Raw genomic sequence first — 25,738 nt, forward strand, 5'->3', positions numbered from 1 at the left:
CCAGCCTCTTCATTCTTTCTGGAGCTGTTAGTAATTGCCCTCTGCTGTTTTCCAGTAGCATATTGGACACCTTCTGATCTGGAGGACCCATCTTCTGACATCGTATCTTTTTGCCTTTTCATGCTGTCCATGGGATTCTCTGTGGCAAGAATGCTGGAGGGTTGCCATCAACTCTTCCAGTGGACCACAGTTTGTCAGAACTCTCCATTCTGACTCTTCCATCTTGGGTGGCCCTGCACAGCATGGCTCATAGCTTCATTGAGTTACCCTCGCCCCTTTGCCATGACAAGGCTACAATTCATGAAGGGGCATGGAGGCATTGAGGGATAAAATAATGAACCTAAGCTCATACAAGCAAGTGGAAGATTTGGAATTCTGTCCCAGGCTGTCTGGATTCAAATTGTGTTCTTAACCACAGTTCTAAACTACTGTTTGTAAGTTATCTTTTTAGAGGCTTCATTCTTTTAAAATTTAACTCTGTAAGTCAAAGTCTCCTTATTCTCTGCTTTACCTCATTATATAACCCTGTGCCTGGAGCAGGGAGTGACTCTGTGAATATTTGTTTATTGATGTGACCTGATGTCAGAGGTCAAAGAAATTCTAATAGGTTTTTCTGGGAGTTTTGACTTGCTTGGTTAGACTTGATTTTTCCTTGATAAACTGACTGTTTTCTGTTCTCCCTCTAACTGTTGGTATGAGATGGTCAGGGTGACTGTCAAGAATTTAAATCCATGACATTTATTACCTAAATGAATGGTGCTAAGTGGTGGGTAAATTTACTAATGTGTGTGAAATCAAATCTCAAATTTTGTTCTGTGCTTCAAAGTAAACATTTTAAATTTGCATGTTTTTTTCTTAAGCAGTATTTTTTTACTTGCATATTTGATATGTCAGATCAAAGGCATAAGAGCAACCTGTACTTCACCTTTCTTGCAATATCAAGTCCTAGAAATATATTTAGTTTTGCACAGTTTTTCCTTGATTTCTTTGGGGGAAGAAAAGACTCTTCATGGAGGAAATGGTCAAAGTTGGTTATGTTAAAGTTACTTTGAGAATTCTGTGCCTACTGTGTTAGGCTCTGGGATCAAATTCTTTCCTATTTAATATAATGACAAGTTAGCCAAAGAAGCTGAAGTCTAACTTTGAAGTTTTGTTTACCATGTTTCTTTTCTCTAACAGCATGCTGCTTGATAAGGTAGGTGCTCAGAGCTAGTTGTTTCTGGTTCTCTAAAGGTTACATCTGTGCCTGTGTGTTAGTCAGTGAAACAGAAGCAGTTTCTGGCTGATGCAATGAGAAAAGGGCATTTGGAAGAGTATTGTATAACTTGGAGAACCAAGGGGGAAAACTGAATAATTTGCCAGCTTTAGGAAGGGTGACTGTGACAATTGTAACATCTTGAGTGTCCAACCAGGAGCATCTCTGAAGTTCTGGCCTTTGCAATGACTCAGTTCCGTTTTCATTCAGTGTTCTGCTCAGGATTTCTGTTTCTTGGAAGGGAGCCAGATTTGCTCTCCACCTAAGCTAGGTGCCCATTTCTTGCTTGGGATGGTTGACAGGTCACCGGAGGCACATAAGATGGGAAAATAAGTATTTCCAAAGGAAATGTGGATACTATTAGCAAAGAAAAGGAAACGGACATTAACAAAAGATGCTCATTGCCATCAAGTTTCATCTCAAAGCAGAGAGTTTAAATGAAAGCATTAACTTGGATGATAAGTGAGTTGGATTTTACCTGAGTTCAATCACCAAGTTACTTCTCTACTTAGAAAATACTGGCAGCCAAATTCCTTAACAAATATTTTATATTTGTACAAACTTGATTTTTTTTTTTCTGACCACATTTTAAAATGTTTACTTAGTTGTTTTCAAGTATATACAAAATTATAATACGAACCCATATGCAACTTCAATGATTGTTGAAACATTTTGCCATTCATGTTTTTGTTAATTGCATTTGGAAGCATTAACATAAGATGATTTTATAGTTGGCTGTATAAAAGCTCACAAGATTTAACATAAAGTCTGAAACTTGCTTTATGAATGTATATTCAAGTATCAAATTATTTATTATTGGTTTTTATACCAAAAACATGTTGCCAGTTAGAAAAAAAGATACACTGTTCAATGTCATGCATTGTTTATCTAGAAGTAGACTTTTATTTCCATCAGTGAGGCTTTTTTCTGGCTTAAGCCTGATAAATCAATTCTTTAACAACTCTGTTTTCAGGTTACCTCTTCTAAATTTGCCTTCTGGCTCTTGGAGGCTTTGGGATGTGAATCAAAGGTTTCATTCAGCAGTGTCTCTGAACAGCAGGAGGCACTTGCACTGCGTGAAAACTGACTGTGCTCCAATCTCGTTTGCAGTTGAAAGATGCATGAGCGTAATGCAGTCTGGGACACAGATGATCAAGCTGAAGCGTGGGACCAAGGGGCTCGTCCGGCTCTTTTACCTGGATGAACACCGGACCCGCCTCCGATGGAGACCCTCTAGGAAGAGTGAGAAGGCAAAAAGTAAGACTGGCTTTTGAATTCTTGACTTGACCCAGTAACACATGGCTTCTATTGGATGGGCTCTGTGGAAGTTTTAGCTGCGTAAAACTTTCATATTTTTACAAGTTTTAGGGGGTCAGTGGTTAGAGAATGTGCAGAGACAGAATAAGTGATGACCATTTTTGCTTTTGTTAATTCATCAGGAACTTTAAATCCATAAAAAGTTCTCTTATCCACTAGTGCTGTTGAAGGTAATATTTATCCTACATTGAAGACATGTTGTATTTAGTTGGGATATGAAGTTTTATAGCTTGAGGCCTTTTATTTTTCTTTAAAAAAGTGAAGGAAGTCATAAATCCAATAGGATTAAACTGTTTTGACATATTCTGTGCACAGTTAACTGACGAATGGACTGACAAAATTGTTTTAATGATATCAAATAAAATAGCTTTGATCTGCCTCCTCCATAAAGCCTCTCTCCCAATCCTAAACTCAGTTTCTAGTCCATGCTGAGTCCCCTGGAGCATCTCTCTTCATCTGCTCCTTCCTCTTGTTTTCACATGGACCTCCTTCATCCAGGGTCTCTGTCTTTCTGGTGGCATACGCAAAATCTCCTAACCAAGCTCCATTTGCTAGTTTCTTCTGCCCTGACCAGTGAAGATGCTTTCCTCTTCATGTCACAGATGACCTCCACTAAATCAGGCTTACGTGATATACAATTTATTCTCACTTAACAAGAAACCCAGAGACTGGCTGGCTCCAACTGTGGGACGTTGAGCCTCTAGTTCTGTCTCTCTGAGCGCTCTTGGCTCTCTCCCTTCTGCACTGACACTGTAATTGAGGCAGCAGTAACATGGCTTCACAACTGATAGGCTTCAAGAAGATGCAGAAAAGGGACCTTCTCTTCCAGTGCTTCCTTTTCAAGAGGGGAGAGCCCCATTCCATGCCCTTCCCTCAAGCAGAATGCATGTCTCCTTGGTTACAAGTGGGTTATGTTCCCACACCTAAAGCCATTATAGGAGTCCAGAGTGGGGCCACCCCAATGCCTTAGCCGTACCAGAACTTGCCCTGCAATGGTCAGAGGCTCATCCCCATGAGTGGAAAGAAAGAAAAATTGGGACTTGCCATTAAGGCAGAGCAGAGGCATGGATGGTGTATATGGGCAGTCAGTAAGATTACAACTTTCTGATTCATGCCCCCAAACAGGCAAGTGAACAAACAGAACATAGTGTTTAATCCAAAGTAATTCTCTCTGCAAGTGTTCCCCTGACCCAAGCCTGCAGTGTTGCTCCACCACCTAAATAATGCTCATCTCTGCACTGTCACTCCAGCTCCTCATAACCTAGCCTCTACCTGCCTTTCCAGCTTTGTCTCCTGTTACTCTACTTCCTGAGCTTTTCAGTCCAGCATCTCTGGAGTGGGGCTAATGTTTCTGTATCTTTATGCCTCTTTTCCCTGATTGACCATCTTGTTTTCCCCTCCACCTCTCAAGCCTCGCTCTGCCTTCACCCTTATAGCTTTCTCTCTATGAATCCAAATCACATTTAGCTATGCTATTTGGTTGCCATCAAATGTTTTTTCCCTTCAATTTTTTTTTTCCCTTCAATTTTTAACTGCTGTCGTATGCATATTGTAAAATATCAGAGTCGGCTCTAGGTCTTTGTATGTTTTCCTTGCATAAATGTATAAACTATACATTTGATATATTTACATCCCCCTTTTCTACCAGTCTTCTTGCCCCCTGCTGGGCTTATCTGTTTTCCTATCATAAATTTTAACACTTCCTGACCCAGTGCCTAGGAGGGTATTGTCTGAGTGCCCAGGAGGGTTGAGTAGTACATGGAGAAGGTTACTAGCAGGAAATGATAAAGCTTGTATTGCACATTTGGACTTTTCAATTGTCTGGACAATTCACAGACAATTAATTTTATTTTTAAATCTTTAGATGATTTTACTTTTCTGAATCTGCACACATATCTTCACCTGCCAGGTAACTGCACTTTCCTCACTTTCCTCACAGTACTTATTGACTCCATTTACAAAGTCACCGAGGGTCGGCAGTCTGAGATATTCCACAGACAGGCTGAGGGGAACTTTGATCCCAGCTGCTGCTTCACCATCTACCATGGCAACCACATGGAGTCCCTGGACCTCATCACCTCCAACCCCGAGGAGGCGCGCACCTGGATTACAGGCCTCAAGTACCTCATGGCTGGCATCAGTGATGAAGATTCCCTTGCCAAAAGGCAGAGGACCCACGACCAATATCCTCCCTAGAACTTTAATTCTGCACTCTGTATGTGTCTGTGTGTCTGTATGTGGATTAGACTATACTTTTCCCCATAATTTTGAGGCTTAAACCCACTTTCCTTGCTGTCTTTTTTCTTTACCCTTAGCAGCTTTCTGCCCACTCCTCACTCCCACCCCAAGTAAACGAATGTGTAGAACATGTAGAAACTTAAGCTTATGTGAACTCAGGAGCAAACTTCTTTGGAGGAGACTAGATTCAGCTTCATAATCTGCTAGGTCTCCAAATGCATCGTAAAGTTTCCTAAGAGAGACGAAGCAACGAGCAAAATGTTTATTTGAGTTAGAGTTTCCTCCCACTTTGTTATAGAGTCCGTCTAGTTTAACAAACTCTTTTTTTTTCTTTTTCAAATTCATAAATTTTATCACAACTTCCTAGGCGGTGCAGTGGTAAAAAATCTGCCTGCCAAGGCAGGAGACACAGGAGATGCAGGTTTGATCCCTGGGTCAGGTAGATCCCCTGGAGAAGGAAATGGCCACCCGCTCCAGTATTCTTGCCTGGAAAATTCCATGGATAGAGAAGCCTGGTGGATACAGTGCATGAAGTCATAGAGAGTCAGTCACGACTGAGCAGCCGAGCACATACATATTTACAGAACACTTTTTTGAGTTCCAATTATATACCAGCTGTTAAGTTCTTTCCTGGTTTTTCTCTCTTCTTAATTTACAGTTTGGAATCTGAACTGATTGATCCTTAAGGGGAAGTTATTTTTTACTTATATTTACCCTGCCTAAATTGTTCAAGAAACTGGAGTTTCTTGATTAAAATTCTGATTCTCATTCTTGATTAAACCCATTCTTTGGTCCTGCAGCATGACAGGATAAATGATTAATGTGATTAGTCTGCAGGCACCTCTTCTGCTAGGATCACCTGGACATGTGACATGCATGGCCATTCTGGCCTCAGTTTCCTTATCTGTAAAGTGAGGGTATTAGACTCATTGACTGCTTTGGCTCCCTTCTTCACATTTTTAATGGTCTTAAAATACATGTTTCTCCCTCCGCCTGTAGGAATTAGTACTACTTTCCTGCTGTCATTGGAATGTGCACCCTAAATTTTTTCCAGAGTAGGGGTAAATTTGTGCTGCTTGAGCTATAGTCCTCACCCAGGGTACTGTTGAAGCAGGGTGGAAATATTCAACCCATGAAAGGATGTTGACAGTGCAAAGGTCTAAGCGGATGAGCCCTGATGTTTTCATCAATATTCACAGCATGCAGATAAATCCAACTGGGATTCATAAGTGAACAAAACATAAGCATAACAATTCACTTTGTGTGCTTTTTTTTGTTGGTTTGGTTCTTAACTCCCTTACATTTGATAAAAAACCAAATAATGAATGCTTTCTGGTGCAAGCCACAGAACCATACTAACAGTGCCTCAGACAATACAGAATATTCATTTTCTCATGAACAAGAGACCTGAGGTAGAGTTAATTCAGTGGGTCAGTAATGTCATTAGAAGAGATGTAGGTTCTGCCATTCTCAGCATTTTGGCTTGGTTCATTAACTGGCTACGCTTTGGTCAAAGAGAACTGCAACAGCTCCAAACAGAGAAACGCTGCCCAGAGGGAGCGAAGTTTCTTCTCATAAACCTCCCCCTCCTTTTTTTTTAGGAGTAAAGAAGAACTTCCCAGGAGTTTCACAGAAGACTACCTCTCATCATTGGCCAGAAATGCTATTGTGGGCCCATTTCTAAACCAACTCTGACAAGAGAAATTAACATAATTGGACTTTGATCTCAGGACCCCTTTTGTATTTTTAGAACCTGAAGACTCCAAAGAGTTCTATGTGGGCTCCATCTACTGATATTTGTCATATTAGAAATTAAATGTGAGAATTAAAAAAGCTCATTAAAAATTATAATAAACTATTACATATAAACATTTTTATGGAAAGTAACTTTTTCAAAGCAAAACAAATTAGTAAGAAGGGAGGTATTGCTTTACTCTTCTGCAAGTCTTTAAGCTTTTCTACATGTAAGATTGTATCATCTGTAAACACATAATTTTACTTCTTCCCTTCTGATTTGGATGCCTTTTATTTCTTTTTCTTGCCTAGTTGCCCTGGCTAGAACTTCCAGTACTTTGTTGAGCAGAAGTGGTGAAGGCAGGCATTCTTGTCTCATTCCTAATCTTACAGGAAAAGCTTTCAGTCTCTAACTATTGCGTATAATATTTGCTGTGTTTTTTTCATATGTAACTTTTATTATGTTTGGATAGTTTTCTTCTATTCCTATTTTGTTGAGTGTGTTTATCATGAAAGTGTATTGAATTTTGTCTAATGCTTTTTCTGCATCAACTGAGATGATTGTGGTTTTTCTCTTCATTATGTTGATGCAGTGTATTACATTGATCAATCTCATGTGTTGAATCATCCTTGTATTCAGGAATAAATCCCACTTGGTCATGGTGTATAATCCTATTAATATGCTGGTGAATTGTATTTGCTAGTATAGCTGACCCTTGAACAGTGTAGGAGTTGGGGTGCAGACCTCTTGAGCAGCTGAAAATCTGAGTATAACTTTATAGTTGGCCCTCTGTATTGAGGTTCTGTATCCGTGGATTCAACCAGCTGCAGTGCATGTAGTACTGTAGTACTTATTTATTGAAAAAAATCCACATATAAGTGAAACCACACAGTTCACACCCATGGTGTTCAAGGGTCAACTGTATTTTGTTGAGTGTTTTCCACCAGTGTAAATAAGAGATAATGGTCTGTAGTTTTCCTGTAGTGTCTTTCTCTGCCTTTGGTATCAGGGTAATGCTGTCCTCATAGAATGAGGTAGAAAGTATTTCCTCCACTTTAATTTTTGGGGAAAAATTTGACAGTTTGGTGTTTGTTGTTCTTTAAATATGTGGTAGAATTAACCAGAGAAACCATCAAGTCTAGAGATTTCCTTTGTTGAGAGATTTTTGACTACTGATTCCATCTCCTTACTAGTTATAGATTTATTCAGATTTTTCCATTTCTTTGTGATTTAGTCTTGGTAGTTTTTATATTTCTAGGAATTTGTCCATTTCATCTAGCTTATCCAATTTTTTGGTGTACAATTGTTTACAGTGGTATCTTATAGTCCTTTATGTTTCTGTAGAATCAGTAGTAATGTCCCCACTTTCATTTCTGATTTTAGTACCGAGTCTTTTTTTTTTTCTCTTTGTCTGTCTAACTAAAGGTTTGTTGATTTTTAGTAATCTTTTTGAAAAAAATACTTTTGATTTCACTGATTTTTTTTCCTCAGTTGTTTTTCCACTTCATATCTGTTCTTGTCTTTCTTATTTTCTTCTTTCTGCTATCGTTTTAAATCTATTGAGACTTCATTGGTGGCCTAAAATGTAATCTATCCTGACAATGTCCCATATGCCCTTGAGAAGAATGTATATCCTATACTGTTGGGAAGAGTGTCTATATATGTCTGTTAGAGCTAGTTGATTTATTGTGTTGTTTAAATTCATTTCCTTAGTTCTGTCTGGTTGTTCTATCCATTATTGTGAGTGCAGTCTCCAAGTATTATTGTAAAACTTTCTCTCTTCAATTTTCTCCGTTTTTGCTTTATATATTTTGATGGTCTGTCGTTAGATACATGCATGTTTATAATTGTTATATCTTCTTGTTGTATTGAGACTTCTGTTAATACATAATGACAGTCTCTTACAGCCTGTTTTGATTTAAAGTCTATTGTTTGATGTTAGTAGAGCCACCCCTGCTCTCTTTTGGTTATGATTTGCTTCGAATATCTTTTCTCATCCTTTCATTTTCAACCTGTTTGTGTCTTTGGATCACAAGTGAGTTTCTTGTAGACAGCATATAGTTTAGTCAGGAATTTTAATCTATCCTGCCCATCTGTCTTTTGGGGAGTTTAATTGATTTACATGGAAATAATTATTGATAAGGATTAATATGTTATTGTGCTATTTGTTTTCTTTATGCCTTATATCTTTTTTTGGTCTCTTATTTCTTGACTAATAAGAGACCATCCTCTTTTTATGTGTTTTTTTTTTTCTTTTTTGATTGCAAAATAAATTCCTTCATTGTTTCTTTTTATGTAAATTCTATAGCTGTCTTCTTTGTGGTTATCTTGAGGATTACATTTAATGTTCTAAAGTTAAAATACTCTAGTTTAAATTTATACTACTTTAGATGAGTAGGTTTTTGAATCTGATTTGTTTGTTCATGTTTACTAGCAGTAGAAAGTTTTCATATTTGAGTTCATTGACAGCTGAAGAATTGTATCTTTTGAAAATATGCTATCTGGAAAGTGAGCATGCTCTAGAATCACACAGAGGAACCATTTTATAAGAAATATAGAATAGTTGCTGTTTATGTCAGTGAGGAAAGAAAAAGAAACAGGAAGTTAATGAATAATGAAGAGGAAGCTAGTGTCACAAATAGGGAAATTTATGTTGAGTCAGGGAGCCATTCTCATAGAGATTTGTCAGAATTTGATAGGGGTTTAGATAATGTCTTACTATCAGGGTTTAGATAATGTCTTACTATCAGAGTGACATCCCTGATTAGATGTACATTTAATTATATTAATTGGGGAGAACAGAGCTGAGATGTTCATTATTATTACATTTCAATTAGACCTGAAAATTTCAACTGTGAATGAATAATGAGAATAATGAGTCTTAAATGATTGCATGAATAAAATGCATCCAGTGTAAAGTGAAATTCAGGTGATTTCTACAGTATGGCCATGTTGAATGGAGGTAGATGTGGTACCTCTGTCTATCAGCAGCAACACAGTGTTGTAGTTAACGACAGACTGGTGCTGCCCTGTCTGGGGTCCAGCTCCAAGGCTGCCATGTACTGTGTAACTAGGGGAGTTACTTAAACTCTTTTGCTTCAGAGTCTTGAACACGTTGATGATGGTGCCCCCCCTGTCTCACTGTGTGACCATCAAATGAGTTGGTTATACACAAAGTACTTTGAATGTTCTCTGGCTCCTAGTAAGCATTTTATAAATAGTAGCTGCTGCTGTTATTGCTAGAGAGGGATAAGGATTGGCAGACTTTTTGCTTTTCCTGGTCAGATAAAAATGCAGTGTCCACAGCATACAAAGATGATGATGCCTAGGTACTTAGCCTCACCATGTTCCTCCATCACATCCTCCATCACATCATTCTCCTCTGTGATTCCTCCACCTTACCTCTTGACGCCACTAGGGAAATTATTACCTCTAGAAGACTCCAGGCAGTCCTTTATGGATGTTGTCAACTGAAGCCTTACACCTTCCCTATAAATTTGGAGTTTTGCTTGTCGGGCAAATCTGGCCCTCCCTTCCGGTTACATGGCCTCCTGAGCTAAGAATGGGTTTTCTATGGCTGAAAAAAAAAATCAAAAGGAGAATAAAATTTTTTGACACATGAAGTTTTATGAAATTCAGAGTTCAACATCCTTAAATTTTATTGAAACACAACCATGCCAGTTCATTTATGTATTGCCTGTGGTAGCAGAGTTGGGTGTTTGCAACTGAGACCAAATAGCCTGTAAAACCTAAAACATATACTATGAGGCCCTCTTCAGGGCCCTGTTTGCCTACCCCTGAACTAAATAATACTGTTCAATGCTTTACATTCTCCTAAAGTTTTTTCATTAAAAAATACTAGGCCAGAACTTTTCATTCAGTTTTTACTCTCCTAGTTTTTCTTTGTAAAATTGCTATTTCTTTTCTTAAATTTATCGTGTATTAGCTAGGAATCATTAATTCAGGGCTTTCTTGGGCACTCATGTGTTAATTTTGAAGAACAACTTCGGGGTATCAGAATACTTTTACCTGCAGTTATATCTTATCTTATACCATGGGTACCGTTACTGAGAGAATGGTGTTTCTTTTTTTTTTTTTTCTTTAATAGAAAATTATTTAATTAGTATACATGTGTTCCCCATCCTGAACCCTCCTCCCTCCTCCCTCCCCACACCATCCCTCTGGGTCGTCCCAGTGCACCAGCCCCAAGCATCCAGCATTGTGCATTGAACCTGGACTGGCATCTCGTTTCATACATGACATTTCACATGTTTCAATGCCATTCTCCCAAATCTTCCCACCCTCTCCCTCTCCCACAGAGTCCATAAGACTGTTCTATACATCAGTGTCTCTTTTGCTGTCTCGTATACAGGGTTATCGTTACCATCTTTCTAAATTCCATATATATGCATTAGTATACTGTATTGGTGTTTTTCCTTCTGGCTTACTTCACTCTGTATAATAGGCTCCAGTTTCATCCACCTCATTAGAACTGATTCAAATGTATTCTTTTTAATGGCTGAGTAATACTCCATTGTGTATATGTACCACTGCTTTCTTATCCATTCATCTGCTGATGGACATCTAGGTTGCTTCCATGTCCTGGCTATTATAAACAGTGCTGCGATGAACATTGGGGTACACGTGTCTCTTTCCCTTCTGGTTTCCTCAGTGTGTATGCCCAGCAGTGGGATTGCTGGATCATAAGGCAGTTCTATTTCCTTAGAAATAGAGTTTTTTTAGGAATCTCCACACTGTTCTCCATAGTGGCTGTACTAGTTTGCATTCCCACCAACAGTGTAAGAGGGTTCCCTTTGCTCCACACCCTCTCCAGCATTTATTATTTGTAGACTTTTGGATCGCAGCCATTCTGACTGGTGTGAAATGGTACCTCATAGTGGTTTTGATTTGCATTTCTCTGATAATGAGTGATGTTGAGCATCTTTTCATGTGTTTGTTAGCCATCTGTATGTCTTCTTTGGAGAAATGTCTATTTAGATCTTTGGCCCATTTTTTGATTGGGTCATTTATTTTTCTGGAGTTGAGCTGTAGGAGTTGCTTGTATATTTTTGAGATTAGTTGTTTGTCGGTTGCTTCATTTGCTATTATTTTCTCCCATTCTGAAGGCTGTCTTTTCACCTTGCTAATAGTTTCCTTTGATGTGCAGAAGCTTTTAAGTTTAATTAGGTCCCATTTGTTTATTTTTACTTTTATTTCCAATATTCTGGGAGGTGGATCATAGAGGATCCTGCTGTGATGTATGTCAGAGAGTGTTTTGCCTATGTTCTCCTCTAGGAGTTTTATAGTTTCTGGTCTTACGTTGAGATCTTTAATCCATTTTGAGTTTATTTTTGTATATGGTGTTAGAAAGTGTTCTAGTTTCATTCTTTTACAAGTGGTTGACCAGATTTCCCAGCACCACTTGTTAAAGAGATTGTCTTTAATCCATTGTATATTCTTGCCTCCTTTGTCAAAGATAAGGTGTCCATATGTGCGTGGATTTATCTCTGGGCTTTCTATTTTGTTCCATTGATCTATATTTCTGTCTTTGTGCCAGTACCATACTGTCTTGATAACTGTGGCTTTGTAGTAGAGCCTGAAGTCAGGTAGGTTGATTCCTCCAGTTCCATTTTTCTTTCTCAAGATCGCTTTGGCTATTCGAGGTTTTTTGTATTTCCATACAAATTGTGAAATTATTTGTTCTAGCTCTGTGAAGAATACTGTTGGTAGCTTGATAGGGATTGCATTGAATCTATAATTTCTTTGTTTCTTTAATAGAATCTTCGAGTTGGAAGGGGCTTCAAGGTCATCTAGTTGTGCTCGCTGACATTATAGACGAAGAAATGGAAACCCCAAGAGGTAATATAAGTGACCCACTATCGTAGGCCAGGTCAGAATGAAGTCAGAACTAGTGTATATTACTTGTCTGAGTCTACTTCTGTTTCTGTCTTACCAACCCTAGATCCCTTAAACCAACAGTCCAGGCCAGCTCATGCGTTGACACTGAAGGCCTTGCAGACACAGGCTCATCCAAAGCCTGTTTGTTTCTGCAGAATATTCATGCTTAGGGTTTGTTTATCCCTGCTTCTTCCCTGGAGAAGTCTTTAAGGTGCTTTGGTAAAGAAGTTTAGCATCAAAGGATGAAAATACTGCTGTCCTTGGACTAATTTAATCATTTCTTTGAATTCTGACCAAATATTTTATGGGGCACAGAGCAGTGTTCATGGTCAAAAGAAATAAAGCTCATGCAATGGGCACTATAGGCCCAGAAAACAGAAACAACAAGATTCAGGTTCTAACTAGTAATTGGTCCAAATGTTTTACTCTTGATTCTTCAGTTATTTTTCCCCCTGGGTCCTGTGTCACCCTTTAACTTCCAGGTATCATATATAATGAGGTCCTACCTGAACTCTATGAGAAATAATTGAATTTGAAAGAACCGACCTGGTTATTCTCAAATGTTATAAAGGGAACAAGATGTGAAACAGATATTTACAGTTGAAAAATCACTTCTGATTAACTTTAGGAGAAATAAGACTATCATATTTTATTTTCTTTCTAAGGTATAATCTCCTATAATCATACTTTGAATTACCTAAAAATATAAATGTTCTGAGTTACTACTAAGAGGTCAGTTAATATTTTGACTTAAATGAAAATCTCTCTGTCTGAGGTCACCTGCTTGATGAATATTTTTCATTGACCTCTTCCTTTGACCTACTCCCACCTTCATTCTTTTCCTCTTCTTTATTCTTTGAATTTTAAAGCTGATTTTGGTTTTCTTTTCTTTCTTCTTTTTTAAAAAAGATTTTTTGACGTAGATCTTTTTTTTTTTATGTTGTTGTCGTTCAATAGCTAATTCATGTCTGACTATTTGCATCCATAAACTGCAGCATATCAGGCTTCCCTGTCCTTCACTATCTCCCTGAGTTTGCTCAAACTCATGTCCATTGAGTCAGTGATGCCATCCAACCATCATATCCTTTGTCACCCCTTTCTCCTTTTGCCATCAGTCTTTCCCAGTGTTAGGGTCTTTTCCAGTGAGTCAGTTCTTCACATAAGGTGGTCAAAGTATGGGAGCTTCAGCATCAGTCCTTCCAATGAATATTCAGGACTGATCTCCTTTAGGATGGACTGGTTGGATCTCCTTGCAGTCCAAGGGACTTCAAGTGTCTTCCCCAGCACCACAGTTGAAAAGCATCCATTCTTTGGTGCTCAGCTTTCTTTATAGTCCAACTCTCACATCCATACATGACTACTGGAAAAACCATAGTGGACCATTTTTAAAGTCTTTATTAAAGTTGTTAAAATATTTCTTCTGTTGCTTATGTTCTGTTTTTTCGGCCACAAGGCATGTGGGATCCCAGCTCCCTGCTGCTGCTGCTAAGTCACGTCAGTTGTGTCCGACCCTGTGCGACCCCATAGACAGCAGCCCACCGGGCTCCCCCATCCCTGGGATTCTCCAGGCAAGAAGAATGGAGTGGGTTGCCATTTCCTTCTCCAGTGAATGAAAGTGAAAAGTGAAAGTGAAGTTGCTCAGTCGTGTCCGACTCTTCGCGACCCCATGGGCTGCAGCCTACCAGGCTCCTCCGTCCATGGGATTTTCCAGGCAAGAGTACTGGAGTGGGTTGCCATTGCCTTCTCCACCCAGCTCCCTGACCAGGCATCAAACCTGCACCCCCTGCTCAGTAAATCTTTAATCCAATTAAATTCCCTCCCTGTTATTTGACCTGAGGCCAAACTGTGGTGGAGGTAATGAAGATAATGGTGATCTCCAAAAGGTACCATGCAGGCACTGCTGCATTCAGTGCCCCTAACCCTGCAGCAGGCCACCGCTGACCCATGCCTCCACCGGAGACTCCTAGATACTCACGGGCAAGTCTGGGTCAGTCTTTTGTGGGGTCACTGCTCCTTTCTCCTGGGTCCTGGTGCACACAAGGTTTTGTTTGTGCCCTCCAAGAGTCTGTTTCCCCAGTCCTGTGTAAGTTCTGGTTGCGCTATGGTGGGGTTGATGGCGACCTCCTCCAAGAGGGTGTATGCCATACGCAGGTCTACTGCACCCAGAGCCCCTGCCCCTGCAGCAGTCCACTGCTGACCCGTACCTCTCCAGGATATACTCAGACACAATTCTGTCTCAGTCTCTGTGTGTTCTCTGGGTCCTGGTGTGCCCAAGGTTTGTTTGAGCCCTCTAAGCATCTCTGGTGGGTGTGGGGTTTGATTCTAACTGGGATTTTGCCCCTCCTTCCATCTTGCTGGGGCTTCTCCTTAGAGATATAGGGTTGACCAAAAAGTTCATTTGGATTTTTCTATAAGATGCTACAGAAAAACCTGACCAAACTTTTCTGGCCAACCCAATATATAAGCTTCCCGGGTGATATGATTTGACCCTCATTTCCCAGTGAAGGGAATGACCTCCGTGTGTCCTCCTGTCACCATTCTCAGTGTTATTGTCACTATTAGTAACTCACTAAGAGCCTGTGGATTGTGGGGTCTCCTCAAAAGAATTTCTTCTCAAGTTCGGTGTTAATGATCAACCTCCTTGTGCATATTCTGTGAAAGTGGTTTTTATTTTGATGACCGTGTAAGTGGCAAGTGTTTCCTTGACCTTTCTGCAAGTGGGTGAAGCAGACCTTTGAGGAAGCTGATAAGAATGGCGATGGCTTATTGAACATTGAAGAGATACACCAACTGATGCACAAACTAAATGTCAATCTGCCCCGAAGAAAAGTCAGACAAATGTTTCAGGTATGTTTTCACAACGGGATTGACCTTATGTAAAATACACTTTGGAGGGCAATGGTATACTGAGATATTTCAAAAGGCTATTTTGTCTTGATGGAAGCTAATATTACCTGCTGTATATCGTTTTGTTTTTCTTTGAAGACAGAGGCATTTTATTTCATCAGAGAAAACTTCCCAAACTTAACATGCATCCACAATTTCACTTCCTAAAATGTGTTGTTGTTGCCATTTTCAGAGTGATTATAAGCACTTTACTTGACAGTTAAATAATGGGGTAAAAAGGATGAAGTCCCTTGGAGAGGATAAGATCTCATCCTTCAACCTCATGGTCTGTAATGAGGATCAGAATAAAGACTAAGTAGTGTGAAAAAATAGCACTTGTGGAACTCCTCAAGAGCCCTCTATTTTGTTTCAGAGGAGTTGAGGATTTTAGAATCCCTAAGATTTAGAAGTGCTGTATCACTCCTGCCATTTAGGGAGCTCTCCAGAAGTTCACGCCACTCCTTCTTGGTATTAGATGAGATGTTCTTTCCCTGTTTGAAAGTCCTGGAGGAAAATTCTTGGACCCAAATTTATCCTGTGTCCCCCGCTCAGATTGTACTCAGCCTTCCATCTAAGATGCTGAAGTGAGTTCTATTAAGATTGGCGCAAAGACAGTGTTCAATTATTAGTAATTCCTAGAACATGAATTTTGGAAAGGCTTTTATTTGAAGATAAGTCATACATGTAATTCATGTGTTGTAGTAATTTGCTAAGTGAGTAGGTAGTTCATATTTTTTATGTGTAAAATTAAGTAAGAGGGTTATATTTTATGGTTAATGCGTTTTGCTCCCTTTGTTTTCTGACCTCCTGTTATCAGAGGTGGTAAGGGCGGAAACGACATGAGGGCTGAGTTGCAACGGTGAATGGAAGATGGAGGCTGGCTTTGATCTGTGACCACTTACAGTTACACATCCTGTGGTTCTGTCCTCGGAAGCTGGAGATAGTTTGCACTGTGGGAACTTGGTCCCATTGCACTGAAGAGAAAGGAAAGAAGAGGAAGGAATGAGACACACTATGAAAGGAACTAGAGATGGAGAAGGGGACTTTGGAGGTGAACTGAGTTGTCACAGAGTGAACTGTCTGTAAACCGCATGGAAAGGTTTACCATGTTCCTGGCACTCCCTGTGACACCTAACTTTTGTTCTGTTGTGAGCCCATCTCCCATCTGTTCCTTTTCATAGATGTTCATCATACTGGAGAGAGAGCCCTGATTAAATCAGAGAGGGCACACTTATAGAGGGGAGCAAAGTCTATACCTACAAAAATAATGATCTGGGAGTACTTTTTGGAAGTAAGAGAAGTAACATTTAATTTTGACTTATTTTTACTTCTGGATTTTTAACCCTCTTCAGATACCTTTTGTCTCTAATGCACAAGTATTTTGAGGATAAACCATGAAACGTTTATGTTAAAAGTCTTGTGAGTTCAAAGTTAATACTTCAGAGAAGTTTTTTTCCCAAAAAACTTTAAAATTCTTATTTTTTGTATTGGGGTATAGCCAATTAACAATATTGTGGTAGTTTCAGGTGATCAGCGAAGGGACTCAGCCATACATATACATGTATCCACTTTCCCCCAAACCCTCCTCCCATCCAAGCTGGCATATAATATTGACCAGAGTTCCATGTGCTATGCAGTAGGTTCTTGCTTGTTATCCATTTCAAATACAGTGGTGTGTACATGACTTTCCCAAAGTCCCTAACTATCCCTTCCCCCTAGCAACCATAAGTTCATTTTCTAAATCTATGATTCTCTTTGTTTTGTGAGTTCATTTGTATCATTTCTTTTTGGATTCCACATATAAGGGACATCATATGATATTTTCCTTCTCTGTCTGACTTCATTTAGTATGACACTCTCTAGATCCGTCCATGCTACTGCAAATGGCATTATTTCATTCTTTTTAATGGCTGAGTAATATTCCATTGTATATATGTACCACATCTTCTTTATTCAGTCCTGTTGATGGACTTTAGTTGATGGACTTGATAGTCCTGTTCAGTCCTTTATTCAGGTTGCTTCTATGTCTTAGCTATTTTAAACAGTGTTGCAATGAATGTTGGGGTACATGTATCCTTTTGGATCATGTTTTTGTCTGGATATATGCCCAGGAGTGGGATTGCAAGGTCATATGGTAGCTCAATTTTTAATTTTGTAAGGAACCTCGATACTGCTCTCCATAGCAGCTGCACCAATTTACATTCCCACCTACGGTGTAGGAAGGTTCCCTTCTATTTTGGAGATGTTTTAAGAAAGCATTAAGATCTCTTTTTGTGACTTTGTATTTAAAGATTGAAAGACTTCTCAAGCAAGGAGTGACTAGAGAAGTAGCTGGGCTTCTAGTGTAAACATAGATTATTTCTACCATAGATTTTGCATGTAGCTCAGGATGTAGTAATGGGAACAAGGACCTTAGCATTGTTTTTTTTTTTTTTTTTAGCATTGTTTTAATGAGCATATTCTCTTCTTTCTTTCTTTTTTTTTAAACTGAATTACTGGTAAAGACATTAAATGCTTCCTGGAATTTTCTTTGTCTTCTTGTTGCAGTGCAAGATTCAACTGATTTTTAAAAAGTAATCTGTTAGGGTATGGATAGCTTCTTTTGAAGTCTTTGAGGCTGTTGCTTAAAACCTCAGAGTGGTACTGTTCTTAATGGTTTAGGTATTTCCAAAGAAATCTTGAAAAATGTATCATCTCTCTATCCAGGGTTATATATTTTGAAAAAAGCTACAGCAGAAATATGAACATTAGACATACTTTCTTAGGATGCAAAGACTACAGCCAAGAGCCTTAAACACCAAAATTGTTAGTATTCTGTAGATCACTGTATCACTGCTTTTAAAATGACAGAAGGAAACAGCAATCAGCCTCAAAAAGAAACTCTGTGTGATGTAAATATCGGTCTAAGTGTTTGTTCATAGTTGACTCAAAGTTAGCAGAGTTTAAAAAGATATATTTTTATACACACTTTGACTTTCAAAGCTATGTTTAAAACCACATACCAGCTGACTATATGTCACAAAATCTATGTATTTCAAAATGTCATTCATCCCCTTTCAGTTTTTGTTTGGTTTTACAACTGTGTTCACTTAGAATAGAGAACATATAAATGGATTGGTTACTCATTATATATTCTCAGCAGTTTTATGGTTTTATGACAAATTCAGCCAGTCAGACGGCAGGTACGTGGTAAAAGATCCTTTTTCAATAATTACTAGGAGCAAATAATTTCAACTAGAGATAAGTGCAAATGGATTTTTCAGGCAGGGAGGTACCAATGATGCTGCTGGCTATAAGAGCAATAAGCTATCTATGTAGAATTAAGAGATTCTTTTATAGGTAAAAGTTACATTTGATTGAATCACAGTTTAGAAGCTGATAAGAGACTAGTATTTTTGTCATATATTGAATGTATTTTCTCTTTTGCTTATGATTAGTCTTCTCCAAGGTTTCTTTTATTAGTTTTGTCAAAAGACCAGCTTTTGGCTTATTTGCTCACCTTTGATGTTATATCTTCTCGTTTTCTATTGTTTAGCTTTCTTCTTTTGTTTATAATTTATTTCCTTCTATTTTCCTTAGCTTAACTTTTTAATAGCTTTTGGAGTTGAATTGTTAGCTCATCTGGTTTTAATTTGCCTTGCTTTCTAATAAGTTGAAAACTTCAAGTTCCCCTCTAACTACTGCCTTAATGTCATCACACAAGTCTTAATACATGGTGTATGTGTTTCCTTCTGTTTAATTTCCTATTTAGAAATCGTTGTTTCCAGACAAGGTTTTTTAAGCTTTCTTTGTTGCTTTATAAATTTACTGTGGTCAGAGAAATTAGTTTTTATAAAGTTGATTCCTTATAATTTGAAACATTATTGTGGCCTAATGTATAGTCAATTTTTAAATTGATCCATGTGTTCTTGAAAAGAACATGTTTACCATTTGCAAAATGGGCATTAGCTTTTTATTGTAAATATTATTTCCCACTGCTGAATTTCCTATTTCAAACTCTTACTGCTTTATTTTTTTCTATGCCCCTTTCAGGAAGCTGATACAGATGAGAATCAGGGAACTCTGACTTTTGAAGAATTCTGTGTGTTTTACAAAATGATGTCTTTGAGACGAGACCTTTATCTGTTGCTTTTGAGCTACAGTGACAAGAAAGATCATCTAACTGTGGAAGAACTGGCTCAGTTTTTGAAGGTGGAACAAAAGGTATCATTAGACTGTTGAACTGAATGTTTACTTAAAAATACTTGTGAAAGATACATGGGTTTCTCTTAGGGCTGGGTGTAGGTATATTTTAAATTTAAGTTAGAAGGGTAAATATCACAATTGCAAAAAAATCTTATCTATGAGATTTTAAAAATGTGTTCCCAGCAGCTTTAGAGAAATTGAATTAGTAAATTGAACACATACATAATTTTTAACCTTAAATATGCATATTTTCCCACAAAGTGGTGACTGCTGTCTCGTGTGTTTCCTTTTAGGTACTATAGTAATATTTTCTTTATGTTGGTAATATAGCTAGATATTTATTAACTATGATATAATTCTTTTTAAAAATTATTTATTTGGCTATACTAGGACTTAGTTGCAGCATGTGGGATCTAGTTCCCTGATTGGGGATCAAACCTGGGCTCCCTGTATTGGGAGCATGGATTCTGACTGGACCACCAGGGAAGTCTCCTATGACATAATTCTTTTCTTTTTTTTTAGTTGGAAGATAATTGCTTTACATTGTTGTCTTGGTTTCTGCCATACAACAGTGTGAGTCAGCGATAAGTATACATATGTCTCCTCCCTTTTGAACCTCCCTCCCACCCCCAGCCCATCTAGGTTGTCACAGAACACCAGCTGAGCTCCCTGTGTTATATAGCAACTTCCCATTAGCTATCTGTTTTACATATGGTAACGTACATGTTTCAGTGCTACTCTTTTAATTCATCCCCCCCTCTCCTTTCCCCTCTGGGCCCACAGGTCTATTCTTTATGTCCCCATCTCTATTCTTGCCCTTGCAAATAGGTTCTTCAGTACCATTTTTTTCTAGATTCTAGATATATATGCTTTAATACACAATATTTGTTTTTCTCTGATTCCCTTCACTCTGAATAATAAGTTCTAGATTCATTCACCTAGAACTGAGTCAAATTTATTCTGTTTTATGGCCGAGTAATATTCCATTGTATATATGTACCACAAATTCTTTATCCATTCATCTGCCCTTTGACGTAATTCTTAACTAGCAAAATAGTACTTCACTGGTAAATATCTGCCCTCACACCTTGCCCTTATGCATCTCTTCCATATGGCTGTTCCTGAGTTGTATACTTTATAATAAACTGGTAACAGTAACTAAAACACCTTTCTGAGTTCTGTAAGTCATTCTCGTGAATCTTAGAAACTGAGTCACAGAAACCGACAAAGACTTTCTCCTTAGCTAAACAAACTCTAGGCAGGCTCTTTGGAGCCACTTTTTCTACTGGGTTCCATCCTTTGGCCTTGCCCTTAAGAATCCAGTTGTAGCAATAATTCTAAGTCGGTTTAACCAGAATTTCTATCCTTGACATCTACTCACCTTCGATGTCTGATAAAATTCCTCATCTACCACTATTCCCTGGGTGATATTTGATCACCTTGGCCTGCGTTTCAGGAAGAATCCTATTAGGTTGGGTTAGCCAAAATCCTCACTTCTGCCTGGTGTTTCTTCCATTGATCCCTACCTTGCTCCTTGGCTGTAAATACCTACTTGTATTCAAAGTTGAATCAGTTCTATACTGAGTTCTCTTTTCCCCTTTTGTAGTAGTTAACTGATTAAAATCTGTTTTTAGTTTTAACCCACTTCCAGTTCTGATTATTCCTTGACAGAACTCCCAAATCTGTTAATAGGTCAGGTAGAGCTGGGGTAGTCTAAGCAACTCATTTGTGGCTGGCATCTGAAATAGGGGCAGCCTGTGGGCCTGAGTCTTGTGAAGTCTAATGCTAACTCCAGGTGGTCAGTGTCAGAACTGAATTGCATCATTGGAACCCAGTTGGTGTCAGAGAATCAGAGATTCGGTGATGTCAGAAAAAAGACACTAGACCTGGTAATATTTTACTTTGTTCCATTACCACCATCACATACATTTAAGGCATAACAGATTTATAAATTTCATTGTTGCTTTCCTAAGGATTAAGCCAGATAGTATTAGCAAAATGTTTTATCCCAATCAGTTATTAAATTAGTTTGATAATTTGGCAAAGGCTGAGCTTCTCCATTAACAAAGTTAGCTCTAAGACAAGTAGAAAATGGGAATGGAGTAATAGAAGAATCCCTACCCCTCCAAGAGAATATGCCTTTCTAAATCTCTATTACCCTGTTTCTTGCAATTATAACTACTCTCGCTTTCTCATCAGAAGAACTCTTCCTAGTATAGTAGAAAGACCATTAGACCAGGAGTCTAGAAAGTCTGCATTTCACACCTGGCAAGTTGTTTTTTTTTTTTTAAACTTAGAGGATAATTACTTTACAATGTTGTGTTAGTTTCAGTAAGCTTTATTGGTTGGAGGATCTTACGCAGGCCAATCAATATTGTTTCTGAGCCTTGGTTTCCTAATCTGTAAAAACGGGAGTTAATACCTACCTTCCTTATCTCACAGTGTCAGATTGAAGATTGATAGCGGTGATGAATGTGAAAGCCCTTTGACAGAGATATTTGGAAGCACAGTAGTGTGAAAAATTAAAACGTTTAAAGATATTGACTTCAAATTAATTTGTGCTAGCGGAATTTACCCAATCTAGCTGAATAGCAGTAGTGGATGTCACTTGCTAAGGGGCACGTATTTTTTGCCTCCTTTTGTTATATTGACATTCAACCAGTAAATTTTAGTTGGGCAAAATAGAAGCCACTGTTCTGTGACTTCTGCTCCTGGCAGGTGATTACCCATTTCCAGTTTAATTTTCTAAACTAGCTTGAAGCTACATGTGGATTTAACACAAAATAAATTTTAAAAAATTAAGTAAGCCAGAAGGAAAAACATAAATACAGTATACTAACACATATATATGGAATTTAGAAAGATGGTAACAATAACCCAGTGTACGAGACAGCAAAAGAGACACTGATGTATAGAACAGTCTTATGGACTCTGTGGGAGAGGGAGATGGTGGGAAGATTTGGGAGAATGGCAATGAAACATGTAAAATATCATGTAGGAAATGAGTTGCCAGTCCAGGTTCGATGCACGATGCTGGATGCTTGGGGCTGGTGCACTGGGACGGCCCAGAGGGATGGTATGGGGAGGGAGGAGGGAGGAGGGTTCAGGATGGGGAACACATGTATACCTGTGGCGGATTCATTTTGATATTTGGCAAAACTAATACAATTATGTAAAGTTTAAAAATAAAATAAAATTAGAAAAAAAAATTATCGTGTATCAAGAGGCATAAACCAAAAGGAAAATATTAGTGTTCTGAAACTTTTATATGTGGTCCAATATATCAAACATGATAAAATGAATGTCAGGTTCAAACTAGTAAAATACAATATACAAAAGAGAGAAATAGTGAATTTCCCTAGTGTAGAAAGTGCTGTACAGACTATTGGGGGGAGAAATGAATACTCAGTAGAAAAATGTACAAAACATAAAAAATTGTACAATGTCAATAACATTAAAAATGTTCATCCTTCACTAGTAATTAAAAAATGTGAAGTAAAACAAAGAGACCATTTTTCAGCCATCAAATTAATAAAGGTTAAAATATAGTATGAAACATGGTATATGTATATTTCTGGTGAAGTTGGGAAATGATACAATCTTTTTATAGGGTAGTTTTATTATTTATCAATTTTTACATAATATATAAAACTTTGACCAATCCATTTTACTTCTAATAATTCATCCTAAGGAAATAGTTGTGCATAGAAAAAAGTTATCAAGTTGTGCATTTCAGCATTTTTTAGCAGAGAGAAAAATTGGACATAATCTAAGTGTGCAGCAGGAGAGTCATTAGTCAAGAGTTTTGTAGGGTTTTGAGTTTCGAAATGGGATTTTCACAGTGTAACAAATCTGAGGCAATTTGACGATCCATATGGCAGTAATTCATTCATTTCTGATGGCATCAGATTGGTGTAGACACCAGCGTATTCAAATTTTACAGATTTACTCAGTTGTGAAATGAAATATCACTGCTGGCCACATATGCTGTCCAGGATTATGGGAATTCAAATATTGGCCTGTAGGCCAGACATTTTTATTTCACTTAAGCACTTTGAAAATTGAATTGATGACTTTGACAAGTCCAATTGCAGTTTGATTAGGACTTTCATCCTTAAAATACAATATGCTCAGAGAAATTCTCACTGCCTTTTATATCCATGAAGAAGTGCCAGTTAGGGAAGAAGCCAGTTGGCTGGATTTTCCCTTCCGTCACTTCCTTGCATCCACAGATCAATATCACACACATCCATTAGTCTGTGGTTCTAGAGTACAAGAGTTGGTTGAGACCCTTTTCCAGTTTTTCTATTTTTTTTTAATTTAAATATATATATATGCATGTATATTTTTTTAAGTTCTACAGTGTTGTGTTGGTTTCTGCTATACAACAGTGCAGATCAGCCACAATTATAAATACATCCCCTCCCTCCCTAGAGTCCCCCACTACCCCCATCCCATCCCTCCACGTCGTCACAGAGCAGCAGACTGGGCTCTCCCTGTGCTACTCAGCAACCTCCCAGAAAGGGATAGTTCTAGCAGAGAAGAAAGGGACCAGCCATCCATCTTATACCTGATCGTGTATAATTGATGCTGCCCTCTTCATTCATCCCACTCTCTCCCCGCCGCACTGTGTCCACAAGTCCACGCTCCACATCTGCATCTCCATTCCTTCCCTTGGGCTGAATGTCTTTTGTGTTTGATTCTTTTCAGAGTTTTGGTTTAGGAGTAAGAATCTTATTTCATTCCCTCCACCCTCCTCGACAGCCTTTCTTAGCAAGCCTCTACCTTTTTTGTAATCCTTTTGTTTCTTATGTATTGAAGAGTGAGGAAGAGAAGGCAGGAATATTGAAGCATCTTTATAGTTTGCAAATGCTTCTAGCTGTTAACCAAGAGCAAAGGCAGTGCCATAGATGAGTCAAAAGCAGATTTCTATTTATGTATGGCTTTTTATCTGAAATATGCATGTGGTTGGTTAATTCCAGGGGAATTTTCAGAACTTATGTGATCCCATGCTAGAAGGTCCTCTTCTTGTTGAACTTTATATGACACAGACCTATATATTATCCCTTTGTGGTGGTTCTAACAGTTGCTCATTTTGCTTTTTTGTTTTTTCTGTTGAAATACACCCTTGATTTTTCTGACTCAATTATATAAGTGCCATTTTTGCCCTTTCCTTTCATTACCCTTTACTGAATCCAGACTGGTTTGGTGAGAGTCATGGTCATTCTAATATCACATCTCTTGTGGGAAATAATTATAAATTCTTCTCTGATAGAACTATCCCTTTCTGGTGTTAGTATTCCTTTATCTTTTATTTTTAAAGCATTCTCTTCATCATAAAAAGCATTCCATTAAAAGCCTTTCCCAAATCTATTTCATTTTTCTTAATCATTCACAATTAAAGCAGTTGAGAGACTGTTCAGAGTAATTGTGTTTTGTAATATTTTTTCTCTTGAATACAGTTCCCAAAAGACATTTTCTATGAAATAGCTTTGTGTTTAAATGCTTTGAAATTTGTACCTTAATTTTAGGATGAGTTAGAGTAGCCATTTTGGGGAGATAAACAGTTACCGCAGTTGTTTTTTTCAGTTGGAAACTGAACGACCGTTCATCTAGAGATGTTTCTCTGCTCCCTCCTGAAATTGCCAAAAAATATAGTAAAAAGACCCCTGCTCCCTGTAAAGCCACAAGGACAAAGAGAATAGGAGAGGATACAGAAACAGCAATATCTTGAAACTTGTCTGGTCTAAAGGAGACCCCAGAGCACTGAAACCCAAGCCCACTGAGCAAGAAACCAAAAAACATGTTCATTTGCCTGGAAGAACCCAAGAAAGCTCAAGAATGAAATTCACACAATACTCTGAAAACAGGAGAGGAGCAGGGGTTGAAAGCACAAGCATTGGTTGGAAGTCTGATCCAGATGCTGCTAGGCCTCCAGATCCTCTCCCCTCCCTGTGGTAGCAGGGCAGCTGTCCCTTCTACACCCTGGCATGAAACTGAAAATAAAAACTGGAGGAGGGTGGACCAGAAGACTCTGGACTAAGTCATGCCAGGCACACCTGAGCCAGGGCCCTGAAACATAGATGTGTCAGGCGGTTTTTAAAGATGGCTACAGTAGTTCTCGACTTCCCTGGTGGCTCAGATGGTAAAAGCATCTGCCTACAAAGCGGGAGACCCAGGTTCGATCCCTGGGTTGGGAAGATCCTCTGGAGAAGGAAATGGCA

General features: G+C 38.4%; 1 protein-coding gene across 9 annotated transcripts in view; it reads left to right on the top strand.

Moving 5' to 3' along the window:
* The window catches only part of PLCH1 (phospholipase C eta 1), a 253,565-nt gene that overhangs the window by 139,142 nt on the left and 88,685 nt on the right, over nucleotides 1–25,738 (top strand). For all 9 annotated transcript variants that reach the window (XM_027543071.1, XM_027543077.1, XM_027543032.1 and 6 more), the window contains 4 exons: nucleotides 2,366–2,512; nucleotides 4,512–4,755; nucleotides 15,161–15,290; nucleotides 19,362–19,532. In XM_027543071.1, the coding sequence (XP_027398872.1) occupies nucleotides 2,366–2,512; nucleotides 4,512–4,755; nucleotides 15,161–15,290; nucleotides 19,362–19,532 (692 nt within the window). The remainder of the gene's footprint in view (nucleotides 1–2,365; nucleotides 2,513–4,511; nucleotides 4,756–15,160; nucleotides 15,291–19,361; nucleotides 19,533–25,738) is intronic.

This window comes from Bos indicus x Bos taurus, chromosome 1 (genome assembly GCF_003369695.1).
Source record: "Bos indicus x Bos taurus breed Angus x Brahman F1 hybrid chromosome 1, Bos_hybrid_MaternalHap_v2.0, whole genome shotgun sequence".
In the NCBI taxonomy this organism is placed as follows: Eukaryota; Metazoa; Chordata; class Mammalia; order Artiodactyla; family Bovidae; genus Bos; species Bos indicus x Bos taurus.